Source organism: Temnothorax americanus, unplaced genomic scaffold, assembly GCF_048541705.1.
Source record: "Temnothorax americanus isolate GAGA-0224 unplaced genomic scaffold, ASM4854170v1 Scaffold14, whole genome shotgun sequence".
Classification (NCBI taxonomy): Eukaryota; Metazoa; Arthropoda; class Insecta; order Hymenoptera; family Formicidae; genus Temnothorax; species Temnothorax americanus.
In genome coordinates, this window is record NW_027509275.1 from 3,918,164 (window position 1) to 3,927,380 (window position 9,217).

Here is a 9,217-nt window from a genome sequence, read left to right on the forward strand (position 1 = left end):
GTGTCTTCGGGCATACGGTCTCGCGCAACTCCCGATCGAACATTCGAATTCGATACGTTTCGCGATCGACTCGAGATCTACGAGATCGTCTCGCGTAACGATGATTTATATCGCGCGTGGAATTTCTGAGTCGTGTCAAACGTTTCGCAGTTTGTAGGTCGAAATCGTAATCGATTATTTTCCCGTAAAAGTATATTACACTGAAAATGTTACTCCTATTTATGCGACGGAACACGTCTCGAAGTGGCCGAACTAAAACTCAAATCGTCCCAGCGTTAAATTTCATCCATTTCGACTCTCAAACTTGAAGATATATACGTAAAATTCCTCGGACACATTAATTACGTAAGACGATTACATACATTTTGGTTTGCAAATAATTTATTAAATAACATCTCTGTAAAAAAAACTTATCGCTATTTTTTTAACGTATCACTGTATCACGAAATGACGATCGCTCTCTGGTGGCACCTTCGATAACGTCTCTTCTAAAACGTTTTACCGCACCCTGAAAACGTTTTTTTTTTTTTCCAGAATTTATAAAAAATTAAGATTGTTCCCCGGATGATATCGTGCGAGCGTGAGACATGAGCGTGTCGTGAATCTCGCGAGCGTACGCAACCTGCGCGCGTACCGTCATCAGAAACTGCGGGTAGGATAACGCCGCTCCCTCCTGCGTGCTCACCGTGTCGGTGCGAGTCGTTATAACGGACATTGGCAGGTACCGGACCGAACTGGAGTTCTGGGACAGACACTCCACGGAGGTCTTGAGGTGTAACTCTATTTGATCGCAAATGGAGTAGAACTCCTCCGTGTTCTTGTTGAATCGATGATCCGGCTGCTCTATACCCTTCATAGTCCCTACGTCGACCAAGCTATTTTGAACCAACGTCTGCGCCGCGGTTTTGAGAGCTATAGCCAACGACTCTCTCAAAGATCCAACCAGAGATTTTACTTTGGAGATATTATCGAGCTTGTCCTGCGTCTGCTGCTGCTGCTGCTGCTGTTGTTGCTGTTGCTGCTGCTGTTGCTGCTGAACCTGTTGCTGCTGCGTCTGTTGCGCCTGCTGTTGATTCTGGGGCAATTGAGGATTTACCGGCTGTCCCATTTGTCCAACCCCCATAGCCCCCGGTTGTTGGATCGGCGGAATATTCATCTTGATCCTATCGCGTTTGATTTGTCACGTTCGATATATGCTTGATCGACGTGCAACAAAAATCACAAAATCTAATAAGGGAAATGCAAGTATTTTCCGAAAGTGTTTCCTCAAAAGCAATTAAGAGTTTATCCTTTAACCAGTAACAACAAAATTATATCAACTATTTTCAACAATTTATTACATAAGTATAACAATTGGTATGAAATATTTACGTTCAATATTTTTACGCGTATACGTTACTTCTTTCGAACACTTGGACAAGTCATGTCTTTTAGCGATACGAATTTCATTTACTGGTTATAATCGATTTGAAAGTTCGTTTTATCAATTTAAAAGTACACCTTCGCGCTTCTTACCGATTTCTTCTATTAAATTAGTTGATCAAATCGGAGATCCTCGACGGCAGTCAGCGCGAGGGTATCGTAGGTTAGTTAGGCAAGCTTTCGCGATCGTCGAACTGCGTCGAAGTCGAACGTCGAAACTGGCGTTTCGGAACTCGGACCCGGAGCGCTCGGCGCGCCGCTGCGCGCCGCTCGCGCTGTGAATCGCGCCTTAACGTCTGGCGAGGGCGGTGATTGGCGGCCTCGTCGGCCAATCGGCGGGCGCGGCGACGCGGAGCGAGTCGAATCACGCATGGCGTCCGGTCCGGGGGGAACCGACGCCATCTAACGACTGGCATTCCTGCTCGCTCCCGCTGGTAAATCCAGGACCATCGTCGAAGAAGCGCGGAAAGCAAAGCTCCTCGTCGCCTCGTCGGTGTTCCGTTGTTCGGCGAATCGTGCGTGTCGCCGTGTTTTTAACCGTGCTCCCCCCGTGTGCGCCGCCCCTACGTACGTCGTACGTCGGCTACGTCGTCGCGTTGTCCGCTATGGCGCGTGTACGCCGCGTGAAATGATAGGCGTGGGACGGGGCTCCCTGCGTGCCGGCCAAGCGTCTGGGCGAACGAGCTAACCCGAGTGTGTGCGTGCGTGCGTGCGTGCGCGCGTGCTACGTGCGTTGCCAACGCGGGTCGCAGATCAGCGACGGCGACGGCGGTCGGCGCTCGGCGGTCGGCCTCCCGGACACGGCGGGCACCCTCCACTTGCGCGCTCACGGATTCCTGTTACACGGCCACCCCCACCCCGCGCCTCCGCTCGCGGAGCGAGGAGCCGAGGATCACAGGTAACGGCGCCGCGCCGCGCGCGCGTTCCGTCCCGCCAGCTGCGTCTCCGAGGCGAAAATTCGCCCGTGTTTATGTTTACTCCTTTAATTACCCCTTCCTCCTCCCCCCGCGCGCTCCCCGCCCGCACCCCTCGTGTCCGCTCGCGCCGCGTATCCCGCCTTTCGCGATTTTCTCGCCGCTTTTCGCCACGCGCCCGCTTCCTCGCGCTCGCCTTTCTCTCTCTCTCTCTCTCTCTCCTTCCCTTTCTCTTTCGCTCGCTTTCGTTCGCGTTCTCGCTTTCGCTCTCCCTACGTTTTCCTCCCTGCCTCGCACTCTTCGACTGTTAACGGAAACAAACGCGTTTCCATTTTTTTTTTTTTTTCACCGCCGGATCACGTCCGCGGTAAGGTATACCCGGATCGCTGTAGGAGTACGGAAAAGTGCCCGTATAATGTACTCGCGATGATAATTGTGTTACATAAACTTTGTATTATCATGTGACTTTTTTTCTTGTTTTCTCAATTGCTCCGATGTGTTCGGGAATAGCAATAGATACGAGACTTGCAGCGTATTTCGGCTCAATTAGCGGAATAATCGTCGAACGCAAACAGTAATCGTCCGATCGACGTCGTCGCGCGTAACTTGACTCCGCGTTTCGAGGAATCACGGTAAAAATATAGTTTGTTGACTGTACATAAGTCAACGGCACGTCACCGAAATATAATCTAATGTAAACAAGTTACGTGCGAAAGATTATTTAATCTCCCACTTGTTGTTTTGTTCGATTTTATGCGTGTGAATTTGACGAACGTACTCCTGCGATTGAGAGTGAGCGCATCTGTCCTAAAAACAATGTACCTATCTAGATACGTCGCTGTATTCCACCAGCCGCTCCATGCTCCCTATAAATGCCATGGCACAGAAAGTGGTACCAGGATCAGAGTCGGGATCGATGAAGCCCCTGACCGGCGGTGGACTGAGCTACGTCACGCTACAGCCACCCAGTCAGCCGCTCAGTCTGGTGCAGGATCACAGACCCTCGGTATACCAGACCCCGCCATACATCGGAAGTAACGTGGAGAAGGAACCGGAGGCCGAGAAGCTGATTCCGAACGGTGTCGAGATTACGAAAACCGAAACCGAGCGAGATGTGCCTGCCGTTGTTAAGCAAAATGAGTCCAACAGGAACAACAATCTAAGTCCTGAGACTCCTGCTCGAGAACAACCGTGCGAAGTGCAATCGGAACAGGTGCTAACGACTTTGATGGAGTTTCCCCTGAATACTCGTGAGTAATTTTACACATTGTTCCTTTCCCTCTCTCTTGTAAATCGAACATTTTTTACTTGACGAGTAAAGGAATGTATCCAATAATGAATCGACACTCGAGAGTTTATTGTCGACGTAATATTGTTCGTTTTGCATTGCTATTATAAAATCTATATTACGAAGGAATAGAACGAGATAAGTGCAAAACTTATACGTATATGCAATTACGTTTATTTTTATAGCGGTATGCCCCCCAGCGCAAAATAAGGTTGAGGAAAAGAAGATTCCTGTAAATAATGGATCGAAGGAATCAGACGGCAAAACTGTCAATACTTCTGTACATATAAAACAATCTCCACATAAGCCAGAAGAAACACAAGCGAAGAACGAAGTTCCAAAGGCAAAACCCACAAATCAGAGTTTGAAAGTATCGAGCGACAATGCCGCTGCGACGGTAACTGGTACACATAAACCTGACGCGAAAGTCACTACCTCTCCCAAGACAACTAAACGAAAATCTAGAGAACTGAAAGATTTGAAGGCAGCATCCGCTGTAGTCGCTGACGAAGCGAGTAAACCTAAGAGAAACCGGATTCAAACCCAGCCCTATCAAAGTCCATTGCCGGAGATCGCTTTACTGGTCAAAAATCTCAGCAAAACTCCTGGTGGTTCTAAAGCTCCCGACGACAAACTCATCGTATTCTATAAGTAAGCGTCCTATTTTGCGCAAGTATTCCAACGATTTAATATCTATTCGTGAGTGTGAATCAATTGTTAAATATTTATTATCAGAAACGAATTTTTGGCTGTGAGAAATGCAGAAGGAAGCTTTTATGTTTGCCAAGCGATGCAAAACATCTACAAATCGAGCAGACGCATCCGCATACGTTGGCTATCTCAAGATAAAACCAATGGTGAATTCTATTCGCCTGATTTCTATGATACCATAGGTATCGTCACATTTTCATTCATACTGTACGCTTGTCTGTGTTATATTAATATATGTATTTAATCTTGTTATTTAATTTTCAGATTTTGATTGTATATTAACAAATCTGAACCTAAACAAGGTCGACAAACATAAATTCTGGTTAACCAGAATAGAACTGCTGCGTACAGAAAATATCTTGAAACGGGCTATCGACGTTGAGGCTGGGGTATCTGAAAAACCTCGAGTTACGGAAGAACATCCTGATGGACGTATGTAATCGTAATATTACACACGTATTGATTAAACGTTTAATAATTTTATAGTCTATTGTCTTTATGACAATATTAGGTATGAAATGAATAACCGTAATATATTTCTGTTTTTGCAGTGGATCTGTCGCTTTATAAAGATGAGTCGCAGCTGAAGAGAAGAAAAGGCTTGCACAACGAGAAGTCGAATCGTAAAAAGTCTAAGCGTGTCGCGAGTTCTACGGATGACGACGCGGACGAGGAAGAAACGGATCGAAATCGAAAAGCGTCCAAAGTGAGTCGCTCGAAGAAACGATCGGTCAAGGCATTGGCGATCGCTAAATCTGTCGCGAAAGGCAGCAGCAGAGCAGAGAGAGCGCTAAACAGAAGCACGAAATCTGGCTTGGACAACGATCTTGTTACTACTACTGTTACTGCTGCTGCTGCAGCTGCCGTTACGTCTATCGTGACTACCGCTACGGCTGCTACACCAGTTGCCACCACTACTACTACTACTACTGCTGCTGCTGCTGCTAGTGCTCCTGCAACTGCTGCTACCGCTGCAACTACTGTCAGTCCCGCCACCAATGTTTCCGTCGTAGCGGATACCAAAAATAATGTAGAAACGAAGAAGTTGGATTTAAAGAAGAACGGCAAGCAGCAAAGTAATAATGGCACCAGAGGGGTTCCAAGAACAAAACCCGGAGGTACGAAACGTTTTGTATTATGTATTAAAAAAATAATCCCTGTGCGATTTTTTTAAATATATCTCGTTAAGAAAATAAAATTTTGCCAAAAATTTAGCCGTTTAACTAGAACTTCATAAAGCGCTTATTTAATTGGCTGAAGTTTGAATTATCGTTCTTATTATGATGTATCAAACTTAAAGGTTCTGCTCAAGCCACGCAGCAATCGAGTAAAATAGCAGGACGTCCGAAGCGTGTGGCCGCTACCACCGGCGTTGTTTCGACTGAGGAAGCACCAAGGAAGAAACCACGCGGTCGGGCATAAAATTAACTTAAGCGTTGCTTTTTTATGCTACAGTTACAGCCGAGTCTGTATCGTAGGCAATATGTACGTGTGGTACACGCACACACACACACACCACTTAAAATTGCAATCAATTTGTTATGTAATATATACATGTACGGATCTCAAGATCCTTAAATGTATCATGTTCTGCGATAATATTATAGTCCAATGATACGGGATCAACGACTTGTGTCTCTGATTCGTCAAGTCGCATTTGAAAAAAAAAGTAAAAAATAAAAATTAAGGAAAAGAGACTCGGAGATTTATGCGAGCGATATTGTGATATCATGCAAAATTTGTACATATCGTCTACGTCTCAGACTCCTTCAGGGGAAGAAAGTCACGGAATGTGTGGGAACGGTACCTTGAGTTGAGTAATAACTAATCTACAGGGTGTCACATACTAATGCACTCTTGCAATAGTCTATTTTTGATGTTGTGAGTGAACCGTACGTGATTCAGTTAATTTTAATGTACACTTTCCATTGGATATGATATACACTATGTACAAATATACATGTCTGGGAGAGGTAGGAGTTATATGTATTCTGTAAAACAGAGAGAAAGAGAGAGCGAAAGAGTAAGATACAAAGAAATGAAAAAAATAGTGTCGATAAAAAAAACGAGAACAATCCCGAGTATTACCGATCCCCCGAGTTAATTCTCGGTCGATCGATCGGTAAAGGATTTCGAAGTACAATACATTTCTGTACATTATGCTGAATCCTTGTTGTTAAAACAAAATAGCACGTAAAAATGGTCCAGCGCCTATATAAAGACAAGCAGAGTAAAGAAGTGCCCTGAATTGTCTCCTTGTCGAGTCGAGGATTCGCGAGAGACTCGCGACTCGCGAGCGGAAAGTAGCACGTTGCTTATAGTTTGTTTTTTTCAATTCGCACTTGCGACGGCCCGTTGTAAAATCGCAGGGTTCGTAATTGAACAGAGAGAGAAAGAGAGAGAGAGAGAGAGAGAGAGAGAGAGAGAGAGAGAGAGAGAGAGAGTGGTGCCACATTATTACGATTTAAGTTATATAGACGTAATTTTTAGGAGAAGAGAAAGAAACAATACTTATTTAGAGCGATAAGTCTTGAATTTCAATTGTATAAATCTTGATTTATATACGTGTTAATTTTAATCTCCCCCTTTTTTTTCGTCGAAGGTTTTAGAATGACGAAGTGTACATTTAATGTCATATGTTAAGACAGTTATGATTTATATATTTCGCCAAATTTATATAAATTTACATATATTTTAATATAGCGTATATTTTATATTCTGTACGTTTGTTGCGAAGAACGCAAGCTTGTGTCAGTGTATTTTTTTTTCCGTGGAGAAACCGTTAAGAACGTGTATCGTTTGATTCGTGTAATGTGTAATGAGACATGTATGTTTCTCTTTTTATACACTATGACAGTAGAGATACGAGGATCTTGCGAAGCAGATAGATTATTTATAATGTTGTAAGAGGTCGGCGGTTTCGAGCAGTAACGACGGAGTATCCGTACGTCGTCGACCGCGAAAATGGATTTCTTTTGATTAGGATTCCGTGTCGGGATATGTGTGTAAACATGTGTATTTTATACATCAGACCGTTAAAGTACTGTTGTTTTCTTGCTTGATTTCGCCCGGACGTTAAGCGTGTACATAAAGCGATTAGATAATCAAAATTGTGCATACGAGTGTTAACCTACCGAGGGGACCTTCCTTCGTGGCATTCCGAGTGAAATTAGGACGATCACACACATTGCAATTCGCTTAGCGCGTATCGCACGACACCCGCTTTTCATTTATGCAATTCTCTCGATAATCGCTTATTATTTCTCGATGATCATGGGCGCTTATAAGTTGAGTGCAAACACGTGACGACCCCCCCCCCTCCCCCGCGACGTCGTTTGAGAAAGGGAAAGAACACTGAGAACAGGCATATCGACCTCTGCTCGAAAAAAACGAAGAAGATAGAATACGATATAATTATAACTAAATGGTTAAGGTGGAATTTTTAATTCTCGAGATGGGACACGCATACACGAGTAAGATATCAATCCTGTCATACTTGGTCCATTGCACATTGTATTTGAGAAATATACGCATACAAGGCATACTGTATAAATTTAAGTAAAGAATTCTAATAACAATACACACACGCAGAACTGTTTGCTCATCTTATTATTACTCGATTTCGCTTTAGGAATGCTTGACGCGTTTTTCTTCTTTTCAAGGAACAGAAAAGAGAGAAAGGAGGAAAAGTACAAGCGCCGATCGTCAGCTAAGTGCAATCGGGAAACGCATAAACTGTCAACGCGAAGACGATGACGCGTCGTTCGACGCTTGCACGCATCTTCTGGAGTTCGTTCTTCGTTCCTCATCTTGACCTCATCATTAAGTGCGACTAAGAGATGCGTTAACGAAATGTAATTCAACGTTGCGCGAGAAATTGTTTTTCCCCCCGATTCGGAGAGAAAAATGAATTCATCGCCGGGGAAACTCGCCTGCCGGAATTCTCTTCGTTCTTACACATATTCGATACCTTCGTCTCAAGCTCGCTCCCCGATGGGGGTTGATTCTGTATCTTGGGACAAGGTAAAAATTACAAAATTACAAAAGTGAGGAAATTCACTAGAGAATCTACAATTTCATTTGTCGAAATCTAGTAAATCTGTTCATTTTTGTAATTTTCACCTCGTCTCAAAATACAGAATCGACCTCAGGGATGGACGAAACGTGAGAGATCGCCGAGATGACGACGTTGTCGATGCTCTCGTATGAAGATACGTCACACCGTTCGACGACCGAGTTTAAATCACGTTAAATGCGACCATGCCAAGGGGCTATACGGAGGAGCGTTTTTTCGACTCGCGTAACGATTAAGTGTCTTAACGTTAGCTCTTATTAGATATATATAAGTGCTTCGGATGCTGGTTTGCTAAAGTAATCAAATAAACTAACTGTACGATGTATATATTCGTTAACATATATCGATCGTGGTATATGCGTACGATAGGACTCTAAGTGATCATATCTTTCTCGCACCGCGCGTCTTCTTACGTTCTTCTCGACTTGTCGTACGTCCTCGTGGCGGTAAATTCTCCCCCTCCTCGAGTACAACGTGTACATATATTCCTGCTCTCAAACATATTCGCGCGGTTTCTCGTCGTTGGATGGATCCCTTTTCCTCCCCGCTCTCGATCACGATTGTAAAAATTTTTGAACAAGCAAACACGCGTATCTTCCTTTTTTTTCTTTAAATTTTAGCTGGAATAAGCTTGCAGCTTTACGGGCGCGTCTCACGATCGACAAATTAAAGCGTGCATTATTCACTCTGTCACATGCGCGAATTGGAGGGCAAACCAGGGCAAACGTCTTGCGGCTATTCCCTACCCTCAAACTATACCTTCCGAGACACGTCGAGATTTTACTTTCGAATTTTTATCTGCGATTA

General features: G+C 44.3%; 2 protein-coding genes across 6 annotated transcripts; one reads left to right on the forward strand and one right to left on the reverse strand.

Moving 5' to 3' along the window:
• Nucleotides 1-359: 359 nt before the first annotated feature.
• Nucleotides 360-1,660, reverse strand: LOC143894715 (mediator of RNA polymerase II transcription subunit 29-like). 3 transcript variants are annotated; one of them, XM_077401278.1, is made up of 2 exons: nucleotides 1,516-1,660; nucleotides 360-1,196 (listed from the first exon to the last, which is right to left on the reverse strand). In XM_077401278.1, exon 2 carries the CDS (start codon nucleotides 1,154-1,156, stop codon nucleotides 548-550), a length of 609 nt encoding a protein of 202 aa, XP_077257404.1. In that variant the 5' UTR covers nucleotides 1,157-1,196; nucleotides 1,516-1,660; the 3' UTR covers nucleotides 360-547. The 3 variants fall into 3 exon arrangements, with proteins under 3 accessions (XP_077257404.1, XP_077257406.1, XP_077257405.1); XM_077401280.1 differs by having other exon boundaries at nucleotides 360-1,163; nucleotides 1,516-1,655; XM_077401279.1 differs by having other exon boundaries at nucleotides 360-1,227; nucleotides 1,516-1,622.
• Nucleotides 1,661-1,779: 119 nt separating this feature from the next.
• LOC143894702 (uncharacterized) lies at nucleotides 1,780-7,933 on the forward strand. 3 transcript variants are annotated; one of them, XM_077401250.1, is made up of 7 exons: nucleotides 1,780-1,856; nucleotides 3,167-3,586; nucleotides 3,810-4,275; nucleotides 4,360-4,517; nucleotides 4,600-4,767; nucleotides 4,887-5,453; nucleotides 5,636-7,933. In XM_077401250.1, exons 2-7 carry the CDS (start codon nucleotides 3,196-3,198, stop codon nucleotides 5,755-5,757), a joined length of 1,872 nt encoding a protein of 623 aa, XP_077257376.1. In that variant the 5' UTR covers nucleotides 1,780-1,856; nucleotides 3,167-3,195; the 3' UTR covers nucleotides 5,758-7,933. The 3 variants fall into 3 exon arrangements, with proteins under 3 accessions (XP_077257376.1, XP_077257374.1, XP_077257375.1); XM_077401248.1 differs by having other exon boundaries at nucleotides 1,821-2,320; XM_077401249.1 differs by lacking the exon at nucleotides 1,780-1,856 and adding an exon at nucleotides 2,540-2,968.
• Nucleotides 7,934-9,217: the final 1,284 nt, after the last annotated feature.

What these genes read in the sequence shown, in the direction of transcription:
- LOC143894715 (XM_077401278.1), bottom strand. Translation starts at nt 1,156, where the DNA reads ATGAATATTCCGCCGATCCAACAACCGGGGGCTATGGGGGTTGGACAA.
- LOC143894702 (XM_077401250.1), top strand. Translation starts at nt 3,196, where the DNA reads ATGCTCCCTATAAATGCCATGGCACAGAAAGTGGTACCAGGATCAGAG. An exon ending in GGAGTTTCCCCTGAATACTC is followed by an intron (nt 3,587 to 3,809) that starts GTGAGTAATTTT and finishes TTATTTTTATAG; the next exon opens with CGGTATGCCCCCCAGCGCAA. An exon ending in TCCAAGAACAAAACCCGGAG is followed by an intron (nt 5,454 to 5,635) that starts GTACGAAACGTT and finishes TCAAACTTAAAG; the next exon opens with GTTCTGCTCAAGCCACGCAG.